Source organism: Thrips palmi, unplaced genomic scaffold, assembly GCF_012932325.1.
Source record: "Thrips palmi isolate BJ-2018 unplaced genomic scaffold, TpBJ-2018v1 HiC_scaffold_18, whole genome shotgun sequence".
Lineage (NCBI taxonomy): Eukaryota > Metazoa > Arthropoda > Insecta > Thysanoptera > Thripidae > Thrips > Thrips palmi.
The window spans coordinates 10,700,244-10,728,066 of NW_023144627.1; the positions used below are offsets into that span (position 1 = coordinate 10,700,244).

Consider the following 27,823-nt stretch of genomic DNA (forward strand, 5'->3'; position numbering starts at 1 on the left):
TACCTTGGAGATGCCCGCACTTTAATGTCTGTTTCTGCATCAAGTTTGTTGGTTATTTGTTTGATTATGCAAAAACTCTGCCTGTAAGGGAGGGGGAATAAAAAAGAAAAGATCAATCAGCTTGGTTTGTTGTGATACAATCACGATATAAAGTTTATTTATGAATTGAAGCGGATGTACACGTGTGATTCATATAGCAGCTCGAGCGACCAGACCACACGTGTCCGACTCAGACTTGTATGGAATCATTATATACTCATAAATACATTTATCAACAGGAAACGGAAATTATAAAATACACAGACGCCATTGTTATTATGTCGGTCCTTACATATAATAATCTTCATGCCGTTGGAAAGTAGTCGCTCTTACAAAATAAATAAAAAAAAAATTTGTATCTCTCTCTCTTTTGCTGGTGTGCTCGGTAAGATGTCCATTCACAGTCCATTAAATATAAATAGCTGGTATGTTCTTAGAAGTCACCCTCGGGGTGTAGGTCGAACCTCGGGGGGAATGCGCCGCCTTCCCCAAGCATAGACCTGGGGGGCCGGTGGGGCTGCAACACAAACACAACCAATCAGGACAAGGCACTGCGTTCTATCCCGTAACACTTCGTCCAGCTTGGCGAACCCGAGGCAAGCTCTGGTTCCAGCTGTTCAGGGGGAAAGGGAGCTTCAGGAACTATGGTCGCAGTAACTACCAAACCACACCACAGCAATGCTAACGAAGCCAGGTACTGTAGTGGTTCGGCTCGAACTATTTTCGGTGAAAGCAACAACCACACTGTTTCTGCTAGAAGAGGTAATTTTACGAAACAGCCCAAGATAGATTTTCCAACATTTTCACATTTAAAAAATTACACACCCAATTTTTTGTTCTTTCTTTTCAATTTTTCGTAAAATCACGTTGCTCACAAAAGGGTTAAACAAAAGGAAATTTGGACGCCTTTCTTAGACGCCTGTTTGCCGTAAAGTAGTGGCGCGTGGTTTCATACACGTTTCCAAAATTCCATTCCAGGCGTATCATATCTGGGGGGCAGAAGGAAGCGACCATTTCTGGCGACGAAGTGACGAATGGAGCAGGCGCAACACACACCCAGAGACACTCGATGGGGTGAAACGGGGAGACATGAGCATGTTATGACGTCACGAACATCACAAAGCCCCTCCGATTGGCCAACGGACTACCAGTGCGACCAATCGGGAGCATTCGTTCCAGAAACGGCTGTTGCGATATTTGTGCATCCACGGAATGGAGTCTGGCGCTAGATGGGGGATTAAGGGTATGACTGTCCAACTGTTGCATCATGGGGTGCGAAACGCAAAACAGGGATGGGGTCACACAGCGGCAAAACAACAACCATAGCCCAACGACTTACGATTGTTGTTGTAAGATCTTATTCCAGTTTGCGTGCGGCCTGTTTCTGTGAAACACAAACATTGGGAAAGGGCGGTTGAGAGATCGTTCGTCGGCCTCACACTCAAAAGTGACAATAAATCGAGAGATTGGCGTTTCGCGTGGCCAAGTGGCAACCCCGACGCGCGCTGCTCACGGCAACCGGGGCCTAGAGTCCAAGACGAGCGTCTGGAGTCTGGCCTGTTTGCAACCCCCATGGCAACTCGCGACCCCCGCCGGGGCTCGAACCCGCGACTCTAGACTTTCCAGACACTTACCGCTGGGCTGAGTGCTCGCGCCGCGGAGCCAGATCGGCCCTTTGCGCGGAACTTGGCGATGGCCTGTTCTGCGAGGTCTGCGCGCTCCTCGGCCTCCTCCAGCTCCTGTTGTGCCTTGCGGAATTTGGCCAGGTTGAGGGCAGCGATTTCTTCCTGCAAGTCGGCAGACCGCCCGATTCAGATTAGCATTGTACTCACACATTGGAGTGGGGGGATAAAAAGAAAGAAAAGCAAAACAGTGTACTGACCGCCTCCTCGATCTGCCTCTTGTATGTCTTGATCTTCTGCTGCAGCTTGTCGACGAGGTCCTGCATCCTCTCGTGGTTCTTGCGGTCCTCCTCGGCCTGGAAGCTGAGCTCCTTGATGCGGCGCTCGGACTTGCGCAGGTTCTTCTGGGCGTCCGCATGCCTCCTCTGTTCGCCGTCCAGTTCGTTCTCCAGTTCCCGGACGCGCTGTTCCAGCTTCTGGATGGCCTTCTTGCCGCCCTTGAGGGCGTTGTTCTCTGCCTCGTCCAATCGGACCTGCGAGGCACGGGAAAACGGTCAAGACAAAATAGGGGACAAGTGGGGATTCGAACCCGCAGTCGTTGCACTCACCTGGAGCTCCTTGATCTGGGTCTCCAGCGCCTTGCGGAGCTTCTCCTGTGTCTGGGCGTGGTCCTGTTCCGCTCGGAGCTCGTCAGCCAACCTGGCGGCGTCGACCATGGCCTTCTTGGCCTTCTCTTCGGAGTTCTTGGCCTCGTTGAGGAGCTCGTCGAGGTCGGACTGTCGGGCAGAGAACAAGAACCGTCGGTGAGGTCGGTGGAAGAGGCCGCCGCGGGCGTAGGGGGGTCGGTCCGCGGTGCGGGGGGAGATGGTGGGCTTGGGGGTGGCGGGCACGGGGTCGGCCGTCCGCTTGAACACGGCGGCCACCCACTCGGTGCGCTTCGTGTTGACGGGGATCATCCGGCGCACGCGCTGCACGGCGCGCGGCGGTGGCTTGGCGGCCTCGGCCAGGATGTCGTCCACGTGGCGCAGCCCCAGCCGGACCCGGTTCGGCTTGTCTGCCTTGCTGTCGGCCAAGGCCGCGGCGGCCACCACCTTCCTGGCGCGCACCAGGACCTTGTCCTTCCGCGCCGCCACCCGCGCGTCGCACACCCACGGCCGCTCCATGGGCCAGGGCGACTGCACGTCGTCGCCGGCCACCTCGGCCAGGACGTTCTTGGAGCGGCGGAGGTCGTGGCGCGCGCTCGTGAGGAAGCGGCTCACGACGGGGAGGGGCTCCCAGGGGCGCGCGGCCACCCCCACGGCGGGGACGATGTCGCACAGGCGCGGCGCCATCGCGGCTAGGTCGGCGGCGTCGACCTCCGGAGGCAAGCGGCTGCGATCGGCGTGCTGCAGTCGTCCCGTCGGGACCAGCACTGCGCCCCGACGGGCACCGCGGAGTTAAGTACACGGCCCGCGAGGGCTCGGCGCCGCGCCACGCCGCGCCAGACTTGGACCTGAGTCAAGCGGCATGCAACGGGAGCAACAGCAAGCCCCAGCGCGGCGCGATGGCTATAATCGGACGGCGTGACAGGCATTGCCAGCCAGGCAGCCATGAAACCCTGGCCGGGCCCTTCGGGTCTCGGCCTTGGCGCGGGTAGATTCCACGACGGTTTCCAAACCAAAACAAGGCGGTGCCCTGGCGGTGCCCTGGCGGTGCCCTGGCGGTACTCACGTGCAGTGTCTGCAGCTCGGACTCGAGCTTCCTCTTGGCGGCGGAGATGGAGGTGTTCTGTGCGGACAGCTCGTTGAGCTGCTCGTGGGCGTCTCCCAGCTCCTGCTCGGCTTGTCTCCTGCCGCGGTCGGCCTGCTCGAGGAGGGTGCGGGACTCTTCCAGCTCGTTCTGCAGGGCGTTGGCGCGGCGCTCTGAGATGCCCAACTGTTCGCGGGCGTCGTCGCGGGCGCGCTGTTCCTCCTCCAGGGCGGTCTGAACGTCCTTGAGTTGCTGCTGGTACCTCTTGATGTTCTTCTGTGCCTCAGCGTTAGCCTGCGGGAACGTGCTCAGGTTAGGTCAGCCCTGTCACTCGGTTTGCACTGTTTACATTGGCGCGTGCGTACCTTGTTAGCGTGGTCCAGTGCGATCTCCAACTCGTTGATGTCGGCCTCCAGCTTCTTCTTCATGCGCAGGGCCTCAGCCTTGCCCTTGGCCTCAGCCTCCAGGGATGCCTGCATGGAGTCCAGAGCACGCTGGTGGTTCTTCCTGCAAGCGGGCAAGCGTGCACAGTTAGCAACACATTGGCATTCGTATTCCAGGAGTTGCCGCGAGCGAGGCAGGCAAGGTGGGCGCCTGCGGAAGGCAGGGTAGGCCGGCCCGCAAGCCACGGCTGCACGGCCTGGCGGCGCGTTGCCTACCCGCGCGGCGCTCCAGACCACGAGACTCACCTTGTGTTTTCGAACTCCTCCTCCTTCTCCTGGATGCGGCGGTCGATCTCCTGCCGGACCTGGGACAGCTCCAGCTGGCTGCGCAGCACCTTGTTCTCCTCCTGCTCCAGAGCGGCCTCGGCCTCCTCCAGGGCGGCCTGCAGCTCGTCCTTCTCGACCTCCAGGCGCTTGCGGGCCTTCTCGATCTCGTGGATGTTGCGGCCACCCTCGCCGATCTGGTCCAACAGGTCCTTGACCTCGTCGGCCAGGTTCTTGTTCTCGCGGCGGACCGCCTCCAGCTGCTCCTGGCCCTCCTCGTACGCGCCCTTCAGCCTGAACAGCTCTGTCGAGTAGTTGCGGCATTCCTTCTGTGACGCGTCCAGCTCGGCGGCGAGGTCGTCCACCTTGAGCTTCCATTCGCCAATGATTTTGTCGATGGCCTTGGCCTTCTTCTCGGCGGCGTTGGCAATGGCGGTGGCGCGGTCGACCTCGAGCTGCAGATCCTCGACCTCGGTGGCGAGCCTCTGCTTGGTCTTCTCCAGGGCGACGACCTTCTGGTTGAGGGACTCGATGGTCTCCTCGGCCTCGGCGAGGCGGGCCTGCAGCTTGCGCTTGGCCTCCTCGAGCTCCTCGGCGCGGGCGACGCCCTCGGACTCGTACTTGGAGCGCCACAGCTGGGCCTCGGCGTTGGCCTTGCTGAGCTGGCGCTGCAGGTCAGCCTTGCCCTCGGCCTCCTCCTCCACCTGCTCGCGCAGGTTGTCGAGGTCGTGCTCCAGGTTGCGGAACTTGCCGAGCAGGGTGGCACGCTCGCGGCCCTCCTCGTCGGCCAACCTCTTGGTGTCCTCGAGCTGGGTGGTGAGCGAGATCTTGAGCTTGCTGAGCTGAGACACCTGGCTCTCGGCCTCCTCCAGCTGGCGAAGCAGGTCGGAGTTCTCGATGGACAGCTTCTTCTTGGCGGCGTCGAAGTCGTTGAGGGTGCGGTTGGTCTCGTCCAGCTTGCCCTGCACCTCGTTGAGGGAGTGCTGCAGCTGCTTGGCGACCTTCTCGGTGGCGGCCTGCGAGACAGAGTGGCGGTTAGACGTTCGCCCGGCAGCCAGACAAGTACTCCAACGTAAAAGCGAGCAAGCTAGGCATTCGAGGGGAGGGCGACAAGGAAACAGGTGGATCAAGGATCTCGAAAAAAGGGAATGTCAGCGTCAGGGAGTTGTTTGCATTTGGCGGTTTGGCGGCTAGCGACACGTCGGCGTGACGGTGTCTACCTTCTCGTTGGTGAGGTGGTCGACGGATCCGCGGAGGTCATTGAGCTCAGCAACCATGGAAGACTTGTCCTTCTCAACCCTGGGGACATGGGAACGGGGCAGTGAGCATGCGAGACAGGGGCAGACACTGGGCAGACACTGGGCAGACACTGGGCATGCGTGGCGTGGCAGGCACGGCGACGTGCAGGGGCGTGGGGCAGTGTGGCTTCTCCGCGGACGATAGGGGCTGTGGGGCGGCATCCAGGACGTCCAGGACACGGGCACAAGGGGAGGGGGAGAGAGGGGAGTCGCCGCGTACCTTCTCTCGGGTCATAATGTCCAGAGCGCCCTTGGTGTTGTTCAGCTCGCTGATTGTAGCATTCCTCTCGCGCTCAGCGCTGTGCGGCAGAAACACCGTTCAAAACTAACTGTCTCACTCTTTTTTCATTCTAAATATCGGAAAGAACAGGCGTGAAAAAGAAATCCAGATCCAGCCTTCTTTCTTTTCCATCAATAGACGGGGAAGTCTCTTGATGTTCTGATCCCATTGTGACAGAAAGACTTTGAGAACTATCTAGGTGCTTCGAAAGCGGTCATTGCAGCCCAGGATCGTGTCCTAGAATTCCAAAAGTGACAAGAAAAAAAACAGTGGGCTACTTACTTGGCCTTGAGCTTGTTGAGCTGGTCGATCTGCTCGCCCATCTCAGCCACGGCGTCGTTGTGCTTCTTGCGCAGGTTGGCGAGGGTGCCCTCGTGCTGGATGTTGGCCTCCTCCAGGTCGCGGCGGAGCTTGGCCAGCTCGGCCTCGCGCTTCTTGTTGAGCTCGATCTGGGCCGAGGTGGCGCCGCCAGCCTCCTCCAGACGCTCGCCCAGCTCCTCGAGCTCGCGGGCGAGGTCGGCGCGCTGCTTCTCGGCCTTGGTGCGCGCCTGGCGCTCGGCCTCGACCTCCTCCTCGAGCTCCTCGATGCGGGACTGCAGCTCCTTGATCTGCTTCTGGAGCTTGCCGACGACGGACTGCTCGTCCTCCAGCTTGGCGGTCAGGGAGGAGATCTCCTTGTCCTTGCGCTGGACGGTCTGCTCCAGCTCCTTCTTGTTGCGCTCCAGGTCGGTGACGGCCTCCTGGGTCAGCTTGAGGTCGCCCTCAACCTTCCTCTTGGCCTTCTCGACGTCACCACTGCAGGAGGGGATGGACGGATTAGACAGACGAACCGATGCACGGTGGGCGCCGCACAGTGGGCCAGAAGACCGGCGCCGGCGGCCTAAACTCTAGACGGGTTTGGAGCTTCAGAATCGCTGGACAGGACTCGAACCGGGCGTGTGACCCCACCAATGGATTCCTCGTTCGGAGAGAAATCCATTGATGGGGTCACACGATCGATTTGAGTCCCATTTAGTGACTCTGGAGCTCAAAACGCGTCTAGAGTTTTGGCCGCCTCCATCGGTCTTCTGGTGCGACGCCCAAAATGAAAGAGTTCTCGGAAGTTGGACTTACCGCAGCTTCTTCTCGCGCTCAAGGGAGTCCTCGAGCTCGTCCAGGGTCTGCTCCAGCTTGACCTTGACCTTGTTGAGGTGGTTGACCTTGTCCTCGGCAGCCTGCAGCTCCTCGCCGGTCTTCTGGTTGGTCTCGCCCTGGAGCTTCTTCTCCTTGTTGAGCTTGTTGATGAGCTCATCCTGGTGGGCGATCTCGTCGTTGAGGTTGCGGATCTGGTGGTCCTTGGTGGCCTTGTCCTGCTCGGACTTCTGGAGGTTCAGCTCCAAGTCCTCGACGTCCTTCTTCAGGCCAGACACCTCCTGCTCCAGCTTCTTCTTGGCCTGGAACAGCTGGTTGCGGGCATCCTCCTCCTGCTGCAGACGCTCCTGGACGTCCTGCGGGCGCGAGAAAGAAAAGCGTTACTTCAGCCCAACCAAAAACTCTTAAAATTTCTTTTTCGCAGTGTGCGTGCGTGTTTGGGGCTAACCAGGCGGCCCGCCCAAACACAGCCGATGAAGTGATACCGGATCGCGGCGCGTCGCGGCGCGCGGCGAGCCAGGAATAGCCACTACACTATTTACACGGCGAGTCAGCGCGGCGGAGTCGCGGCCATTTTTCAGCCGGCCAGGTGAAAGTCCCGGCAGGTGGGGTGGCACACTGGCGAGGCGAGGGGGCGTGCCGAGGGCGTGCCGAGGGCGTTCTTGGCACGCGCCGCGCCCCGCGTCTTACTCACGCCCGTGCGGAACGCCTCGCCGCGCCTCGCCGACCACTCACTGCACTACATCGGCTTGGCAGCGCTTGGCAGGCCAAAGTACCTGTGTAATTCCTGCAGCCCACGGTCTTCGCCCACCATTTATCAACGAAAAAAAATATATTGGCTCAAGCCCAAGACGCGCGCGCGCACACACACACACACACACACTCACGGTGACACACGTGCGTCACCGCGAAATGTCGGACATTTTGAAATAGTTATTCGCGCGAAGGGGCGTGACGCGTGCGCGACATTTAATGGCTTTGCTTCGCGTTGCTTCGCGTTGCTGCGCGTTGCTTCGCTTTGCTTTGAGGTGCAGCCGAGGGCGGCGCACTTAAAACACTCAATGTTTACGGTTTCCCGTGTGCGCGCGCCTAGGGCCGCGAAGCGGCAGCGGGGCGTCGAGTGATATGCCACACGCACACACACGCACACACACACGCGCGCGCGCGCGAACCAGCGCAAAAGCGCCCGCCTGCGTCCACACATCTGCGCCTCCTACACCCACAAAGTAAAAGAGCCCGATCGGGTCGGTTGCAAATAACCCGATCAAAGTGCTCCGTGAATCCATCTGGTAGGTGGGGCTGCACCGGCTACGCCACTGGCTACGCCTGGCGCCCTTTCAAACAGACACCCTTCAGCGAGTACTCACCGTGAGCTGGGACTCGAGGTCGGCCTTCTGGGCGGCCAGCTTGGAAGACTTCTCCTGGTACTCGGAGAGGGCTCCCTTCTCGCCGTCCAAGTTCTTGAGCAGAGCGGTCTTCTCGGCGGTGAGCTTGGCGTTGAGGGACTCCAGCTCCTTCCTGAGCTTCTCCTCGCGCTCGAAGTTCTCCTGGGCCTTGGCGGCCTTGTCTTGCAGAGCCTGCAACATGTCGTCGGCTTGCTGTAGTCGCTGCAGCGCGTTGGGGCGCTCGATGTGCTCCTGGAGCGTGTCGGCGGCGTCCTCGGCCATGGCGGCGGGGCCCGGGGCGGCGCGGTCGGGTCGGGTCGGCGTCAAGGGACTGACTGGCCGGCCGCTACACCGCTAGACCCCCAGGCATCGCGGACCGGATCAGGGAGGACGCGGGGAGGAAGCGCCGCTTTGGCAGCGATTCCACCCAAAATACACGGGCCACCACGGGGCCGCGGATGAGTGAGCGGGGGAAGAGGAAGACGCCTGCTATCGCACTACTTGTCGGAGACATGTGTCTCGCTGCACGTGGCAGAAATAGTTCACCGCGGTGCCGTGGCGATGGTCCCGGAGATCAGGTCCTGCTGGGCCCCGCCTGGGTGGGCGGCCTCAGGTGGCGGTGACGCGCGCATTCCGAGGCTAATTTTGGATTCGGGGATCACCGCAGATATTATGGATGGCGATATTAAGTCAAAACGATGACGAGGGGGAGGGGCGGGGGCAGTCGCGAAGATTCGGGCCGTCGGGGTGACGGCGCGGTGTGAAATAGCCGGCAGGAAGTGGGACCCGTAACTCTCGAGCGAGAAGAAGAAGGAGAAGAAGAACGCCTGCGGAGCTCGGCGTAGGCCGGCCCGCCAGGCACGCGTGCCGCGTGGACTGCCTACCCAGCGCCCGCAGGCGACCGAGTGGGCAACCCGGCGACACGGGTGCGTGGCGGGCAGGCCTAGGCCGAGCTCCGCAGGCGCCAAGAGGATGGAGTACTCACGGCGATCTCGTCCTCGATACGGGTGACGTTGAGCAGAGGCTTGACCTTCTGCCACAACTTCCACCAAGGCCAGGTGCGCAGCTGCAGGTACTTGCGCAAGTTGCGCTGCACGACCTGGAGGGCGATCCTGGCGGGGGGGAAAATAAACCAAAGTCAGTACTCGAACCCACGACCCTGTGCGGCCAAGTCCGAGCGCGTCGCCGCGACTCACCTCTGGTCCTGCAACCTCTTGAAGCCCTTCCTGGACAGGTAACCTCGGATGTAGGCCTGGAGCCAGGAGATGATCTTGCCGAGACGGTCGTCACGCAACTCCTCCATCTGACCCAGGACACCGGCACGGAAGAACACCTACAACCCCGCCCCAAAAGACACAGTCAGCAACAGACACTCGCGTGACAGAGAGAGAATCGCTGTACACTTAGTGACGAGAGAGTTTCTCTTCTCCGCGTGGGAGAAGCAGAGGGTGAATGCAACCACAAATCACACACGATAGGTGAGGACAGAGGCAAACCGTGACTGGTTACAACATTGGCGTTGAGAAGCTCAAAATTATTGCTTTGCACTGTTTTTTTTTACAACGAGCAGATAGGCGCAAATAGTTAAGAAAAGCCTGCTGATTATTTTTTTCTTGTTACTTGCAAGTCGACGATAACGAATGGGCTACTTTTCATGGCGAAATACTTCTACACTGTTTATGAGACCAAAATAATACTCATCTTTCCAAACGTGTGAGTCTACTGGGACAAGGATACGTCGTTTTAATCTACAGATAACACAACTGGCCGTCGAGAGACAGCCTTCTACAACAAAATACTCCACAACGGGTTGCTGAACAACTCGCTACAACAAAATACTGTTCAAAAGTTAAAATACGAGATGTTTTAAGACAGCTGAGAGTAAGCTGATACGCTTTCTACTTCGCGAGAAACCAGGTTTGTACCTTGGTGGAGCCCAATCGGTACTGTTCAGCATCTATACCGGTTGACTCCATAATGATCTTGGAGGCCTCCTTAGGGCTCATGGTCGGTTTGAGGAGGTAACCACACAGGATTTTGTATCTGAGAATGCAATGTGACCGGTTATTTCGGGCATAGAACAGACAATCACAAACAAAAACCAGCTGCACCGCTGTCTGCCAGGGAGCATAGTGCGTGCGCACAAAACACAGAACACAGCATCCAGGTGGGAACACGGAACACAACAGCCTCTCCACAGGGTTACACAGAGAGTTGGCCAGCCGCGCCACTTGGAATGCCCTTGTTAAACAAAATTATTGAGGCCCGGGATTCGAACCCACGACATTCCAAGTGGCAGCGTCCACGTCAGTTACAGGAACGACGTTACATGCCTTGGTGTGACCCAGACGGTAGGACTCCTCGTCCAAGGCGGTGTTTTTCAAGATAATTTCGGCGCATTTCTTCTCGTCGTCGACCTTGGCAATGGCCTGGGGCGCCAGGATCTTGTACCTATCAGGGCATGCAAGAAATGAAAACAATGCACGTGCAGGGCGGAGAGGAGGACCATTCCCAATGGAATTCTTGAAGACGAGCCATTCCCAATGGACGTCTCAAAAAGGTCAAAGGAGGGTGTGTTCCAAAAGACGAGCCATTCCCAATGGACGTCTTAAGGGGGTCAAAAGAAGGAGTGGTCCCGAAGACGAGCCATTCCCAATGGACGTCTCAGGAAGGTCAAAGGAGGGTGTGTTCTCGAAAGACGAGCCATTCCCAATGGACGTCTCAGGAAGGTCAAAGGAGGGTGTGTTCTCGAAAGACGAGCCATTCCTAATGGACGACTCAGGAAGGTCAAAGGAGGGTGTGTTCCCGAAGACGAGCCATTCCCAATGGACGTCCCAGGAGGGTCAAACGGGTGCGTTCCAGGCGAGCCATTTCCAATAAAGATCACCGGAAAGACGAGCCATTCCCAATGGACGTCTCCGAACTGAAAATGAGCGACAACTTCCGTGCCAACATGCCGGCCGAAAAAAAAAAGAGGGGCGGGACATGCCTTGGTGTGACCGATGCGGTAGCTGTCGGGGTCCAAGCCGACCTCCAACAGACACTTAGCAGCAGCGTCCTTGGGATCAGCCTCCTTCTGCATGGTGGCGGGGGCTAGGATCATGTAACTACGCGTGCGCGGGAAGGGCAAGTCATTAGCATCAACAGTCTACACAGGGGAACAACTTCTACTGGGGTCACCTCGCAACAAAGTAACTACTGGGGCAACAACTCTACCGTACGGCTGGACTTACTCCTAACTACAAACAGGCTGGTTCCATGCCACCCAGGCGGGAAACAACATCTACCTCAGGGTCCATTCAGGGGAGGTTCAAATTCTAGAACGACATCGGAGCACAGGGGGATTTGCAAGGCCAAAGAATGCCCTACGTGCCTTCGTGTGACCAATTCGGTACATGTCGGGGTCCAGCTCGCAAGCCTCGAAGCACTTTGCTGCCGCAATTTTGGGGTCATCCGCGGCGGCCATGGCTGCGGGCGCTAAAATCATGTATCTTGGGGGGCACCCGAAACAGGGGAATCAACACAAGCTGAAAGGAAGACGGCATTACACTGCCCCACCCCAACAGAAACTTGAAGTTTCGTCCCTCAGTCGCATCCGAATGCTCGGACCTCCAAGTGCAACAGCACCCCCATACCCTGAGCCTGACTCCCATACATACCGGAGCTTGAAGTCGGGGTAGTTCATCCTGTTGGGGAAGCCCTTACGGCAAATACGGATGCCTTCAAGCACACCGTTACAGGTCAGCTGGTGCATGACAAGGTGAGAGTCGATTACACCTGTCGAAGAGTGACAAGGGCGGTGAGCACTTGTGGGCGAAGTCGTGGACAAAACCAGGACAAAGCAACGAGGACTCACCAGGCTGTTTCAACTCGTTGGGGATGATACAACGGACGAAGTGAGGCTGGGTGCTCCTCAAGGTGGTCATCAGCTGGTTCAGCTGTTCCTGTATACACGCACACCAAGAGCTTCGTCAGTCATGAGTCGCCTACTACCATAATTATATTAAAGCAAAACAAAATATTTTTGGAGAATCGAGAAACATTTCGACACCAGAATGGCATGCATGGAAAGAAATACTACATCTAGGAGTATTTGAAAGATGCAAAAAGGACAAAAAATGGTTAAGAGGCAAAGAAAAAAACTTAAAGTAATGTTAGTCACAAAGAGAACAAAATGGTTCGCAAATGAAGTACAAAAAGTGGTGGCAAACATCTTTTTCCAGAGCATTTTCATTTTGAAACCAGAAGTTTGCGGAACCATTGTATTCACAAGTGCTAGCATATTGAAATTTGAAAAAAAAATATTTTAAAAGATATAAAAAATGAAAAGTAAAGAAAAAAGTTTGTAGCACATTCTTAGCCTAACGTAACTACGAGAGGCAGAAAAAAGATATTCAAAAGGCAGAAACAGGAGAGGAAATATAGTAAGAACGTTGGTGGTCTTCACATAGGCACGTCCTACCATAAAATACCCCCTTTCAGCAAGTAAACGGATGATTATGAAGAGTGAGTTGAGACAAAGTCACACTAAAAATGTAAAAAAAATTGAAAAATATAAACCAAGTGTCTATTTGTTGTCTAACCCACTTCACATAGGGCTAGACACACTGTCTACGAGGTAAATCTACGCTTGTGTTGGTTAAATAAAGTATATAAAAATATGTAAAATGTGCACGGTGCAAGAAAAAAAAACCTCTTTGAGTCTCATCGAAAGTCATGCAACATATACACAAAATGGAACACCCTGTATCAAAAGGGCCCAGTCGAGGTGTGGGGAATGGGCGCCACTCCCAGGATAGACTCGGCAGCCAGAGGCTTGGGCACCCTGGTGCCAAGCTCCGGTCTGCCGGCCTGTCCGGGTGCTCTGGCTGCAAGACCCGAGCGGGACGCCCTAGGGGAAAGGGTTCAAACTGTCACGCTGTTGCACAATGTCGTGATTCTAAAACCCCGCACCTTGTAGGACGAAGACACGGTAGCGAAACCACCACCCTTCTTTCCTCGGCCACCTAGATTGAGAGACAAAGCAGACATCTTGAGTTCACTCCTCGCACCAACTTACCTCCGTTAGAGAGACTGGAGGCCTCTCTAACCACGGCGCCGCGGCCGAGAGCCACTGGAGCCCCTCGCCCTCCAAACTGGGGGACGGGCGGTACGGGGCAGCTCCGGCCGCGGCGCCCACAACGTTTTGGTGAGCAGGAGGGGAAAGGAGAGGGAGAGAGAGCGCGAGAGACAGAGACAGACAGAGAGAGACGCCACAGCACACACGGTGGTGGTGGGGGTGGATGAGACACCGGTTTACCTTGTAGAGAGACGAGACCGTCATGAAGCCGGAACCCTTTGTCCTCTTGCCACCTGTTGTTGCAAAGGATTTCCGGTATTCAGACAACGGCACAGACACTCGGGGCCGCTTGGGGGGCCGCTTCACCTCGCCCCAGGGGCACTTTCGGGCGCGTCTCCGGTCAGGAAGTTTGGCCAGGAGTGGCGGCGTCAAGGTTCCAAGTTGGAAAAACTATTTCCAAGCGACCTTTGACCTGCCGTCAGTCCGAGCCGCGCCCCCCGACACCGGAGACCAGCCCGCCGCGCCAAGGGGGCGGAGGCAGGCAGCCGACCCAGCGCATGCACAGTACATGTAGACTTGACAACAACAGGGCGGTCAGTTCCCGAGACCTTGCAGCCCTTGCAGCCCTGGCAGCCCTGGCAGGCATGCACAAGAAGAGCGGAAGGCAGAAGTCGCCAACGCCAAGAGAAAAGTGTAGTTTGAAAAAAAGAGGTGCGATAGCGCCTGTGTGGTAGGCAGAGCGCCCAGTCTGGGTGCGTAGCGGGTCAGCCTAGAGGGTGATCCGCAGGGGCGCCCAAGAGAAGCGGACAGGACGGACGGACACGCGGACGAGACACGTGGCATGCTCAAAGTTAGAGACGGTACACTAGACAAGAGTGTTAGGTAGAAGACAACAGAGTCCAGGGCAACAGAGAAGGGGTAAGGTAGAGGAAGGAGGGGAGATGAAAGCTCACCAATAGTACTAACACACTAGTTAGATGAGTAACAGAGTGGTAGAATATATACAATGAAATAAGTTATTGTGAATCTCTACAAAGCAAGAATGGAATCATGGCGGGTGCACAGTGAGAACTGAGATAGAAACCAAGTACCCTTGTTGCCTGAGAACTACACTTGCTTTTGTATTTTTCTCAAAGTGTTTTAAAGTTACTTTGTTTTGTATAATTTGAACTAGAGACTTGTTTCAACGTACCCTTGCCGCCGGCATCACCACCACCACCAGACTGGCCGGGGTGATCAGCGAAGATCTCCACCAGCAGCTTGTTGGTACCCTTCTTGAACTGGTCGACGACAGTGTCGTTCAGGGGGTCCTTGTTCTTCTCCAGCCAGCCAGTGATGTTGTAAGACACCTGCGAGCAGACGAGTCCCGTGTCAAGCCTAGGACCAGACGGGCTGCTATCTCTGCGACTGGTACACTGGTACTTACAGTGCCGGCGTAGTGACCAATGGCGAAGTGGGCAGGCTGCTGGCCGGGCTTTGGCGGCTTGGGCTTCTGGAAGTTGGGAGACTTGCCCAAGTGGTTGTTCATCAGCTTCTCCTCAAAGGTCTTGTCGGTGGCCTTGGGGAACATAGACTCTTCCTCAAGGATGGAGAGGATACCCATGGGCTGCAAAGTGGTAGAGCACGAGTTAGCAGGATAGGACGAGCGTCGGCAGAGGTGGAAATTAATTTCAATTCACCGATCCCCATCTTTTAATTACGTGTATTTACAGTTTGGGGGAGTCCGGCGCGAGGAGAGATGTGTTCGTGTAGATGCATGCTTTCAAAATCCTCACAAAACACGCAAGCAAGTAAAATCAGGAGGAACAAGGAGGCATGCAGGAAAACGAGGGCCGTGCAGAGATCAGTGCTGCGAAAGTAACGAAGCTCCAAACGATTATCCGAATGTAACAGATTAAATATCTACGGCGAGAGAATCAGAGAAAAGGATAGATTTAGGAACAGAAAGCCCCAATGACAAGTCTACGAACCACACAACCAACGGTCTACATCATATGAATGTACTACCTTAAAGGTCCTACGTCGCCAAAACAAAGAAAAAACGAATAGAATTACACTATTACAAATCGGAGAGAAAAAGCTATTATCTTGTGGCAGAACACAATGTCCAGCGACTAAGCAAGAAATTCGGCCAGTAGGCTTCCGAATCAAATTCCGGAGAGTGTTTACAAAGAGATAGGGATATACAGGGTATTGCGCTATTTAGCGGCCGTGTTACCGGTACCTTTTCGATCAAGTCAATGGTGCTCTGACGGTCCAGACCAAAATCAATGAAATCCCACGCGAGGTTCTCTCGATCGTACTCCTCTTGTTCGAGGATAAACGCGAAGTGATTGTAATACTGCTGAAGTTTCTCGTTCGTAAAATTTATGCAAAGCTGTTCGAATCCGTTCCTCTTTGGGCCCCGAGGAGAAGAGGTAAAGAGAGAAAGAAGAAGAAGATGGAGGTATTACAAGACAGAAAAAGTGAGTTACTTGTCATAATGGAGAGCATCACGGCTGAGCTGAAATAAAGGTTTACAACGCGTGACGCTCTCCATGTAGGCAACACAGTTGGACACATGACAAACACGAACTCTCCGGCGTACTCTTGTCGCTGGACACGTGGTTAGTAAAACACAGAAAACCACGAAGGAACTGTTTCTTTGGCCCCAGAACACCTCACAATACGACTGAATTGTGCCAAGTCGGGTTAGTTTTTGTCATTTTTGAGTATGTACACTGTACAGAACATCTACGAACATGCAGTTGTTCTGAGGCCAAGGACCAGGCAGTCTACCTTCTCAATCAGTTCAATGCACTGTTGCAGATCCATTCCAAAATCAATGAAGGTCCACTCAATTCCTTCACGCTTGTACTCTTCCTGCTCCAGCACGAACATGTGATGGTTGAAGAATTGCTGCAGCTTTTCGTTCGTGAAGTTGATGCAAAGCTGCTCGAATCCGTTGAACTGGAGTCACACGGTACAGTCAACGTTAGAAGGGTGCCAGGGTACGAGAAATGCGCCCGAGCGATCCTCGTCTCTTGTGGACCGCTCGAGTGGAAAACGTGCACTCGGACGCCAGGCTGGGCCAATGTGTTCGGGCATGGCTCAGACCCTTAGTCCAGGGACGGGAAGCAAACGAGAAAAACCAGGTGGAAGCATTCCTCATGCCGAGTCTCCGATTTGGCCGGTCAGCGGCCAAGTACTGGAAGGGCAAAGCGTGCAGACGTTCTGAAACAGCTCGACGACCTTGTCTTGTCTAGTCAGTTTGACAAGCAAAGAAAGCACGGAACACCGTGCTTCAGCGACTCCTGCTGCAAGTCCACCCAAGCATGCTGTGTGTGTCTGGAACGTGTACTGGGTGCGGCTGGCAACCAAGTACCTTCTCAATCAGCTCAATGCAAGCGAGCAAGTCCATTCCGAAATCAATGAAGGCCCAGACAATGCCCTCCTTTTTGTACTCTTCCTGCTCCAGGACGAACATGTGGTGGTTGAAGAACTGCTGCAGCTTCTCATTGGTGAAGTTGATGCAAAGCTGCTCGAATCCGTTGTACTAAAGGGGATAGCAAATATGGAGAAGTGGGTTATTCCTAAGAAGTCTACAAGGGAAATCACAGAGCACCTGATACAAACGAGAAGGACAAAAAGAGCTACAATTGGCGACAATGACGCTACCTTACGTTCCAAGTCTAGATAGTACGAGCGGGCTACAATAACCACAATTAAGAAGTATCTAAGAATGAACTACAAGGGAAGTATCACTAAATACTGGATATTCGTAGAAGAGAGCTGAAGAGACTACTTTTAGCTACCGGATACCTTTTCGATAAGTTCTATACACGGTGCGAGATCCATTCCAAAGTCAATGAATTTCCAGTCAATGCCCTCTAGCTTGTACTCTTCTTGCTCAACAACAAACATATGGTGGTTGAAGAACTGCTGGATTCTCTCGTTTGCGAAATTTATGCAAAGTTGTTCATATCCGTTGTACTGAATTAAACATCAAGTAACATGGCAGGAATGGCAACGTACACATCAATAAAACACTAACTATAAAATAAACGATAAAGCTCTGAAAAGTTGTAACAAATTCAAAAGTAAAGACAAAGTTACTTTTCAATGTGATAAAATCTATCATACACAAATAGAATGCTGCGCGAGGCATTTCTTTGTAACATTGAAACTAATTAAATAACTTCAAAATGATTTTAAAAAATCAAAATAAGTGCAACTGAAAAAAAACTTACGTCGAAAATTTCGAAACCAGCAATATCGAGCACACCAATGAAGTGCTGCCTCTTCTGCTGGGTGTCCAGGGTCTCGTTACACCTCTTCACAAGGTACTTGAAGAGACGATCGAAAATACCCTTAGACAGGGCACCTACGGAGTAGGATACCTGGGGGAACGGAACAGAGCGCACGTCAGTGAAACGGGCCGTAGACCAGAGCATGTGACTTGGACACAATAGTAGGTTATCTTACGCACCTGGTTCACGTTTCTGCCCTGGGTCACGAACTCGTTACCGACCTTGATCCTAGGCTTGACAAGGTTCTTGTAGAGATCGTCGCAGTCAACACCCAGCAGCTTGGCAACGCGGGCACCCTCCTGCGAGTGGGAAAACAGAAAATTACACGTAAGTATCGGACAAAACGGCGAGAAGGGCTAACAGAGATCAATAAAATGACAACTTACTTCAGTGCCGTCGGGCTCGGCCTGCTCCTCACGACCCCTCTGCTTGAACTTCATGCCACCCATGTGCATGACGGAGGCGGTGATCTTGTAGATGTCAGACTTGTCCTCAGCGCTGAAGCCCAAGACGTCGAACGCTTGCTGCAATGACAGATTAAATTTCTTGTCAGTTCATTTCAGAAGGAACACGGAAAAAGAAGCAGCAGTCTATAGGCTACAAAACAGCTGCCTCTTTAACATTTCGATAAGAAAAATCGACAGTAAGTTCAATAAATGAAAAGGACTGTACTTTTACCTGACAACATGAACATTACGGAAAAAAAAAAGTTGCATGCTTTGATGGGGGACAGTTTACATTCAAGATTTAATCTGATTCTTAAAAGAGAACTTTAAACTTAGGCATATAGTTTTTTGTTCCCATTCCAAAACAATTTATGCCCTATTTTTATTCTCACAAGTTTAGATTCAGCCATTGAAAGTTTTAAGTCAGAATGTAGCACGATAAGGGTCTTTTAATCAACAAAAACTTAGGGAGTTTTATATGACTTACATCCGTGAGAACACATTCCTCGCCGTCGTCCACGTTTGGAATTGTGATTTTACCCTGGGCTACGTTATTGTAATCGTAAATGTTGTCACTCAACATGCAACTGGCTGCGGATAAAAGAGCAAAGCAACAAGTTCAGCGTTAGAAACAGCATCAAATAAAAGACTAATGAAAAGCAAAGCAAATTGTCGGCGAAATCAGTAAAACAAAGCCCTGAAAAACAGTACTGGCGCTAGATACACTGTACAGTTCACCGCAGAGTGTGCAGAAGGAAATCAATATTAACATTTTCAATTTTGTATCACAGAGAACTGTTTTGTGTATGCAGCTCAAGAACCAAGCAAGTGTGAAGCGATGCCCACTAGCAGATAGTCAGAGTATTCAAACACATTCGTTGCGACACGAACAAATTTGACATGTTTCGCAAGGAATAGGGACCATGAAAAATTTGAACAAAAGAAGAGTGGTTCATAGTTCAGAGGCGTCACATCAACCAAAACATTGCTTTGACCGAAATGGGCAGTTTAATTGACAAATGTCGACGAATGAGTCGGAATAGTCTAACAACAATGGCCACAAAAGCGACACATAGTCTGTTCAAGTTTATGCTGTTTTATCTCTTCGGATTTTCGCGCGATTGGTAACATTATTTCACTGTTTAACTTCCCGAGGTAATTTAAATTTTTCGCCGCGATTTGATTTGGTACACATGCGTATCCCATGGTGCAACAAGAAGCGGACTTGGAGCAATGATGGTCAATGAACAGTGATCAATGAACAATGAACCACACGAGCTGCACCAGGGACACAAATACAAAATAATTTTAAAAAAATGGACTGATGGTGGTCCCTGATGCGGCTGCAAGCTCGAATGCACGCAAGAGAGCGACCACGGGTCGCACTTACATCCGTGACGAGCATCTCCTCCGCGTCGTTGACTCCGGGAATGCGGGTCTTACCCTGACTTACATATATATAGTCGCCCATTCTATTGCTCAACATAGCCATCTCTGTGGATCGCCAACAGAATGACAGGGATTAAGTCACACACATCGAGAAGGATTGGGTTAACAGAAAGAAACAGTGGCGTCACACAACAGAGAAAAAGGAAGGAAGAGACAGTTTCGGAAGAGAGCTACATAAAAAAAGAGAAGGTTTGTGAATGGTGTAGTGGTGTAGGCAGCAGCCAGGACATGGCCAGACATGGCCTGAGTGCGCGAGAAGCTAGAAAGAGAAGTCCGTAACGGCCAGACGGGCCAGGCGGGCCGCCCTCGCGGCCTCGACATAGACAAGCGAGGCGGAGCGCGGAGCGCTGAGGCCGGCATGCCGCGGCAGGGGCCGGCTGCAGGCCGTGCCGCAGGCCGGGCCGCCCCCACTTACATCAGTGATGGTCAATTCCTCGCCGTCATCCACGCTGGGAATGGTGGTCTTGCCCTGAGATACGAAGTAGTAATCGGTGATGTTGTTGGAGAGCAGGCAACTTTCTGTGCGTGATAAAGGAAAGGTTTGAGTCGAGAGTCCAAGACCGACTTGATTGGGGTCCAGCGGCCGTGGTCGCGTACCACTTGCACGGCGCTGGGGGAAGGGTGGGGTCTGCGATCAAAGTACGGCCTCCCCGCCCGTGGGCAGGGTCGGAGGAGGCCAACAACTACCAAAGCAACTAGGGATGTGCGTGTGTGTCGAGTGCAGCGCGTCCGCGGGGCCGCCCGCCCCGCCCTGGGCACCAGGGACTAGCCGTCGTGGGGCCGTAGGCGTCCAACTGGCTGCCAGGGCCGGGGCACTCGGCAACCACCTCGGCCACGCTCCACCAGCATGTCGTGATGAAAGAAATTCTCCAACTAGTCACACAAGTCTAGTGGTACGTCGTATCGGCGCGGGGGCCGCTACTAAAAACAACACCCAAATCACACCCAGGATCGATTCTACCGGACGGTCGCCCGCCCAGCCCTTCTGTCTGCTGGGGCCGGGGGGGGTTCCGCCTGACTGACTCCAACTTACATCCGTCAGAGTACATTCCTCGCCATCATCTACGTTAGGGATTGTGGTCTTTCCCTGAGCAATGAAGTGGTAGTCGTTGACGTCGTTGGAGAGCAGGCACGATTCTGGGGGAGGTAGCAACACACAGAATGAACTTTTTCTGAAGGGAAATTAGGACCGATCCTTGTACGGGGGTAGTGGGGGTTCAGACCATGCTAACTAAAGGACCGGCGCCTGAAATTGAAAACACACTCCGACATCCAAGTCACCGCCTGGCGGGAACCTTGTGGGAACCTGAACGCAAGTGGATTAGGACAAGTCAACTTGAGAGAGGCCCTGAGCGATGCTTACCCTTCAGGCCCTTGACGGAGCCGGACATCATCTGGTAGAAGATGTGGTAAGAACGTTCCAGAGACTGTTGGGAGATGACACGCGCCTTCTCCAGCAGGTCTGTACGAAAGAAAGGCGAACTTAGTCAAGTAAAAGAAAAACAACCATCAGGACAAGAGCCAAGTCCGATACTTACATGTCTCAATGTCGGCACCAGCAAGTTTACCGGAGGGACCGAAGTGAATACGGATGAATTTACCCTGTTCAGGAGCAAAGCCAGGGCATTAGCCAGTGCAAGTGCAAGAATAAATACTTAAGTTGAAAAGGAGAAGGGTTGAGTACTTACGAAACGGGAGGAGTTGTCGTTACGCACTGTCTTGGCGTTACCAAAGGCTTCAAGAACGGGGTTAGTCTGGACGACCTGGTCCTCCAGAGTTCCCTGAAAACGACAACAGACGGTGTCAGTCGGTCTCACGGCGACGAAACGGCAAGCGTCCGGAGGCTTGCAGATTTACCTTCTTGGTGTCCTTAGCCTCGTCTTTCTTTGTGGAGGCACCGACGGTGGCGAAGTACGCAATTACTTTCTTCGTGTTCTCAGTCTTACCGGCACCAGACTCACCGCTGTGGGACAGAGAGCAAAAATTAGGTTAAGTCGGGGGGCGAGGGGTGGCGAACTTGGTGCGAGGGGGAACGGTGACACTTACGTAATAAGCATAGACTGGTTCTCACGGTCTGCGGACAGAAAAGAAGGAACGAATGGTCAGATCGTTAGACGCACCGATGTACGGTAGCAGTTCCAGGTAGTTTGCACTTACTTGTGAGCATGTTGACGTAGGCGCCGTCAGAGATGGCGAAAATGTGAGGAGGGACTTCGTTACGGCGCTTACCACGGTACAGTTTGGCACAACGGTTGGTGTATACGGGGAAACGCTTGTAGGGGTTGATGGCGACGCAGAACAGGCCGGAGTATGTCTGCGGGGTCACAGAAAAAAAGATCAGACGGCGTCCCCCAACGTCTCGACTCTCCGCCGCTGCAAAAGGCTCGGGTCGGGGGAAATGGGTACTTATCATGTGGCACATATTTAACGTTACTAACCTAGACGCAAAATGTGTCAAAACTAAAATTCTTTTTTTTAAGGGAGGAAAACGAAAAGAACACCGAATGCGGAGCAGCTATGCCGGGAGAGGGAACTGTCAGAACTATCCCCACACGGCATCACAAAACAGGTGCGAAAGCAAAAACAAAATCGAGGGGTGAACAAAACGAATTCAATCTAGGCAAACAAAACAGGGGGACGGGTGGTCAATTTACGTTCTTCAAGCAAAAAAAAAAAAAACTGGTCAAGCAGGGCGAATGTTTTTTTAAAATTTGTAATTATAATCTGGGATTCAAAAACGTAAAGAGCAAAAGATTTTGATAGGAAGCATGCATTAAACGGGGAATGGATTTTTGCCACATCAGTGGGTAGTCCAACTTTACGAACAGTATAACAGTACAACAATTTTAAAAATACATCTTCGTAAAGAGTACAGACAGGTTTCATGCAGCAGGTCACACATCAAACAAGGGAACAAACAGGGCTCCGTTCGGTCCTTCCGAGGCTGGAACACGGCAACACGGGCAGCGAGCAGATCTTGGGGCGGTCAGTCGCTTTTGCAAGTCGCACTCGCTGCCGGGCACACTTGATGAAAACGCCCCACTTACGTAGATGAGCTTATGGTAATAACGCTGCTTGAGATTGTACAGGACAGACGCATCGTTAAGGTAGGTCAAGTTGGACATGTCCTCGGCCTTCTCGTACTTGGGTGGGTTCACCTGGCCGACCTGCTCCTTCTTGAAGGCCTTCTCCTGTTGGTCAGAATGGTTCCGCATTAGCCTCCAGACTTGGACTTACGTAAATGAGCTTGATATAGTATCGCTGCTTGAGGTTGTGCAGCACGGCAGCGTCGTTGAGGTGCGTCAAGTCGGCCATGTCCTCCACTCGTTCGAACTTTGGCGGGTTCACTTGGAACGCTTTGTCCTTCTTGAAGGTCTTCTCCTGCTCGCAAGGCACTTAAGCTGAGACACATGCTCACTTGCCAACGCAAGTTGTTTGCAGCCCGGAGGTAAAACAATAAACACAGACTAAAATGCACTAAATTTGATACTCTTTTTTTTTTCCTCACGAGAGAAAGTTTCAATTTATGATACTACTTATAATTTATGATATTACTCAAATAAAACACCAAGTCAAAAGGGTGTCACAATCCAATCACACGCCATCTTATTCTCCAGGCACGGGAGTACCTTCAACTGCATAATGTAACAAGATTGTAGTGTACTTGCCTCGCCATTGGGGAGGCCGACTGTGACAAGGTCTCCCTTGGTTCCCTTAATCTCTCCCTGGACGAAGCCTTCGGCTTCATCTGGGACCCAGCAGGCTTTCTTGGCATCGTAGGGCTTGGTCTGGTCGATGCGTTTCTGTTCCAGCGACACGAAGAGGTATGGAGTGGGATCGGGGTCGTCCCCGGTGCTGGGAGCTGGCTTCGGCATGTTGGCTGAGTGTTGGGTCGATTAGAGAGAGAGAGACACCTTGTGGAACAGCCTTAGCCCTCCTGCGACAAACAGAGAAAGAACAGTCGTTAATTCAGGTGCTCCACTGCCTGCCGGTAACCCTTAAAACTACTTGTTTTTCACGAAATAACGACTAGTTGTCTCGAGGCAATGACGGCCTGAGAGGAATTTGGCATTCTGAGGTGAGGCACTGCCTGCGTGCCCGCTGCCTGCCAGCCCTGGCTGGCGGCCAAACGCGCCCGATTGTCCACCCGGCGCGACGCGCGCTACGCGGACACACTTTCACTCACAACTCAGGGGTGCGTTAACAAAACTTGCGTCACCACACTTGGCACGCAAACCGTTTCCCCCGTTACGAGATCCAGTGACAAGGCGACACGGCCCAACGCTCCAATTTGGGGCAAAGCTGGGCAAAGCGACATTAGGACTTCATTTAACCATTCTTTTTACGAATTGTCGTCAACTTCGCAGGAATACAGAATCTCACAAGGCCAAAAAACTCGCAAATGTTAAGTCGGTTAAAGTTTTCAGATTTCTCAATGTTTTACACAAATAAAATTTCAGAAAATTTTGCAAAGTTACAAAAAAAAGTCTCAAGAGCAACAAGGATTTTTCACGCAAACGCCAGCCCAGCACATTCCTGCACAGCCCGAGCGCTCACAGTATTCTGAGAACGAACCAGAATAGACCCTCCCACAACTGGGTCAGAAAAAAAGAGAAGAAAGGCCGGTGGAACGGATCTGCCCGTACTAGTACAATCAGGGCATAGTGACCGAATTCCCATCAAAATACTTAAACAAAATTTCACACATTTTTCAAAGTTTTAAAATAATTTATAAGAGAAAATCCTTAAACGCCGAGTAACACCATTTGATAAAATTGGTCACAAATGACGATGTGAAGGGACAATTCCCGTACAAGAATGTTTAGTTTAGTTTGTGCAAACTAATTGCAAAGCCGGGCCGGCGGACCTACTTTCTGCTCTCACCTCACCTCCCTGCGGTGCCCAGCGGTAGCTTACGGGGCGGAGCGCTATTTCCGTTATGTTTTGCGGTTTCGTTACATCAGAGCACCCGAACCCGAGCCGAGCGCGTCCCGAGCGCGTCCCGAGCGCCCAGGCCCCATCTTCGGGCTGCACCCGAAGCTGACCTGACCCCTCCCTTCCGCCGAGACCGAAAGCAAGACAAGTGTCCAAGAGACAGCCAAAACCCAAGTTTGGAAAAGGAGAAACAGCCGGAGGCACGAACATGTAGGACAGTCAATTCATTTGCGGAGTATCCGCCCAACCAAGACACATTCTTAACATTAGCAGGCGTGGCTTGCGACTTTCGAGGCCCGATTCGCCAAATAACCGAAGCAGCGCAGCGGCGCTCACTATGCCAGTACTCGAATTTACTCGAGCTTGCACAACCACCGGTCAACGTGAACGCTCAACTTCTGCGCCGCAAGGAGCCGGAAGTGGTACACTGCAAGCACGGGGAGTGCCAAAACAAAATGGCGGACAGCACGAGGGCACGGCGTGGCCCACCGACTCGACGCTTATAATTTTGAAGTAACTTTTTTTTTAAACACAAGGGCAAGATGTGAAAACAGCGGAGACTGAATCACTAAGATTTCGAATTAAGATTTGAGGTTAAGATGGGCTGCGCGATCTAAAGCTAGTTTCGAGAGTTTAACACTGGTTAAAAAAAGTTGACGAGAAACATTCAGTGCCCCAGGTGATCATAAAGTCTCTAACTAAAACCCAAACGTGGAAACGATCACTGGCCTATCAACAAGTCAACCCAAAGGCCTAAAGGCCTGAAACCCTGAAGGGCACCTGCGGTTGCGGAAACTCACTTCACCCTTCCAGCATTCAAGTCCCCCACTGGCCCGACCCTGTTATCACTGTACAACAATCACCTGGTGGTGCTGGGTACCCCTGGGTACCTGGTAGCGGACGGAGCGTGAACTCGACGCTACTGAAGGCCTACTACACCTACAGGCACGGTGCCTCTGGCCAACGCGACGCCAGCGCCTCTAGCGGCAGCAGCGGACGGCGGATTCAGCCCGTTTTAGCTGCGAGGGCACGAACCAGGCCCCCCTCGAAATAGAACAGGGGGGGCAGACCGCGGTCCAGTGTCCGACCTGCGATCTCTCCCCCTCCTCCGCCCCCACCGGGCCCCACCTAGCCCCCGCTCCGGCCTACACCCCACCCCCACACCCTCAATTATATATAGCCTATAGGCCTCCCCCCTCCCGTCTAGGCTCCCTTTCCCTCTGGGCCCGATCCCTCTTTAAATGTCGCTCCGACCCACCGCCTCCCCCACCCAGCCTCCATCCGCCGTACGTTAGGCACTTGTTTTTCCATGCCAGGAATGCTGGCGGACTGGGGAACTGGGGCAGGGTGCCACCAGAGCCACCACCTACTGGCTGCAGATGCAACCACTTCCCACTCAGAAGCAAGCCCACCCTCAACAAACTAAACTGAAACTTTAAACCCATTCCGGCTTAACCTCAAACCAAACCCCCACTTTCAATAACAATATTTTCAAAAAGTAAACTCCGCCGCTGGCACAGCCTTGAGAGCTTCTTGACTCGGGTAATCCTCGCTGGAGTGGAGTCGCTGCTGGAGTCTGGAAGTATCCATGCACTTGACGCGTCGAGGGCTCTGACGTCACAAGCCACAGGCACACACACCAAGTTAAGAGACAGCTTTACCGTTAGAGATAACAACACACACAGTCCGCTTTTGTTCGCACACGGTACGTCTTCCGGTTCACTCTGTCCAGTCCTTGCACTTTCACTGTTGCTTCTTGGTTAATCCTCTTTGGCGTCGTCGCCACACTGACACTGAAGCACACCACACCCAGGCCCAGGTCCTGCTCACTTACGTTCGAAAGCCGTTCTGTCGGGGGAGCAGTGCGCGCTCCCCGCTATAAACCTTTGCAACGTGATCCAGGGGAGAGAGGCGCGCTGCCATTGGCCAGCGCGCCCGGGGCGGCAGCCAATGGGAGCGCGCGCCGCCGCCGCGCCGCCGCCGGCCCCTCTACCATTTTAGGCGGAGGGAAGCCAAGAGGATATTGTGCGGCGGCGCGGCGCGTCGCTCGCGCTCTCTCGCACCCGTGGGCCCGGCCACCCCGAGGCGCCTCGTGCGCTCTCCCTCGCACTCGCAGCCTCGCAGGCCTGGGGTGACTGGCCAGCCAGGCCGGCCGGCCGGGCCCGCCCCACCCCCGCCCCTCCCCACCCACACTGACCTGGGTCAGCTGTGAGGGCTAAAAGGGCGCTGGGCGGCGGGGCGGGGCGGGGCGGGACCCCCTGCTGACCGTGAACGGGACGGGGGGCCCCGACGGCCTTGGCGCTGGAGAAGGCCGCGCTGGAGGCCATCGGCCAGGGGCTCCAGGCCAGCCACGCCCGCGCGGGCAGGCCTCAATGCAGAACACCCAAAGTCACTGAGTACCGCGTAATCTTAACGACAAGGTGCTTTCAACATAACAGGTGGACACAACAGTTTTTCAAAAATTGTTTTGTTTACTCTTGCGAGCAAACATTCAAAAATCGAACTGTTGAAAGAACATATTTTCAAAATAATAATCTCTAACCGTAGAGTTGATTAGTGAGCACTTCAGGAATTTCGGGGGAAAATAAGAACAGAATGGGACCAAACATTATGTAACTTTGACTGAGGAAAATAATTATTATGTAACTTTTTTTCGGCAGGATTCTCGCCATTGTGGTGGCTGCGTGCGGTGGGAGGGGTTGGCAGGGCGGGGTGGGGCGGGGTGGGGCGAGGCGAGGCGTGGTGGGGCCACCTGTTGCCCGAGCCGGCCGGCGGCAGACTTCCTCACTTTCAGTGCAGCCAGCGGCACGGCCAGCGCGTCCGAGCGCCCAACGGAGCTTCCCCTTCTCCAGTTAGTTCCCACCAAGGTCGTCGTAAGCTCGTCGGCCGGCCAAGTGTGCTCGCTGTACCAAAACCCTTGTGACGGTTGTCCATTTGGAATTCCGGAACGCGAGTGAATCCGTCCGTGCACGATTTTGACGTAGAGTGCCATAGCAAATGTTTACAGCGTGAATCTGTGCCGCAGAGCCGTAGAAGATACACACGGTGGAGGGAGATACGGTGGCGGCACGGGGCCCGCTCCGCCTGTACTTGCGCTGAAGCATGTTTTGGGGCGAGATAGGGTTTTTCTACCGCTCACGAGATGGCGCGCGCGACGCTAGACGGCTGGCTCGAACACCCGTCCGGCCTACCTGCGGTCCGGGCCGCGCACCCTTCTCCCTCCACCGTGAAGATACAGTACGCAGGGACGTCAAATGCCAACGCGCTTGTCAAAGTGCCGGCTCTGCACACCACACAGTGGCAGCAGGGAGCTAGCTGTAACAGTGGAGCGCACCGCGCCGCACCGCGCTACGCGCTCCAGCCCGGCCTGCCGCCTGCCATCATGGAGATAGGCAACACGCTGGACACAGGAGCACACGCATGGAGAGATTGCCTACCTCGCAGGCGGTAACCAC

General features: G+C 54.0%; 1 protein-coding gene across 35 annotated transcripts; it reads right to left on the reverse strand.

Annotated features, from left to right (window-relative positions):
- Positions 1-121: 121 nt before the first annotated feature.
- Positions 122-26,224, reverse strand: LOC117644887 (myosin heavy chain, muscle). 35 transcript variants are annotated; one of them, XM_034384595.1, is made up of 34 exons: positions 25,232-25,381; positions 23,102-23,370; positions 22,481-22,624; positions 21,591-21,747; positions 21,480-21,507; positions 21,291-21,396; positions 21,122-21,214; positions 20,972-21,035; positions 20,797-20,895; positions 20,467-20,570; positions 17,925-18,062; positions 17,718-17,837; positions 17,479-17,628; positions 16,614-16,784; positions 14,676-14,855; positions 14,442-14,598; positions 13,144-13,196; positions 12,047-12,134; positions 11,850-11,967; positions 10,524-10,641; positions 9,387-9,523; positions 9,176-9,302; positions 8,173-8,382; positions 6,788-7,161; positions 5,957-6,469; positions 5,317-5,395; positions 4,079-5,112; positions 3,755-3,896; positions 3,372-3,683; positions 2,270-2,437; positions 1,922-2,194; positions 1,674-1,826; positions 1,379-1,423; positions 122-556 (listed from the first exon to the last, which is right to left on the reverse strand). In XM_034384595.1, the coding sequence occupies exons 2-33, from the start codon at positions 23,306-23,308 to the stop codon at positions 1,397-1,399; spliced, it is 5,844 nt and encodes a 1,947-aa protein (XP_034240486.1). In that variant the 5' UTR covers positions 23,309-23,370; positions 25,232-25,381; the 3' UTR covers positions 122-556; positions 1,379-1,396. The 35 variants fall into 35 exon arrangements, with proteins under 35 accessions (XP_034240486.1, XP_034240452.1, XP_034240451.1 ...); XM_034384561.1 differs by lacking the exons at positions 1,379-1,423; positions 25,232-25,381 and adding an exon at positions 26,203-26,224; XM_034384560.1 differs by lacking the exons at positions 1,379-1,423; positions 25,232-25,381 and adding an exon at positions 26,030-26,160.
- Positions 26,225-27,823: the final 1,599 nt, after the last annotated feature.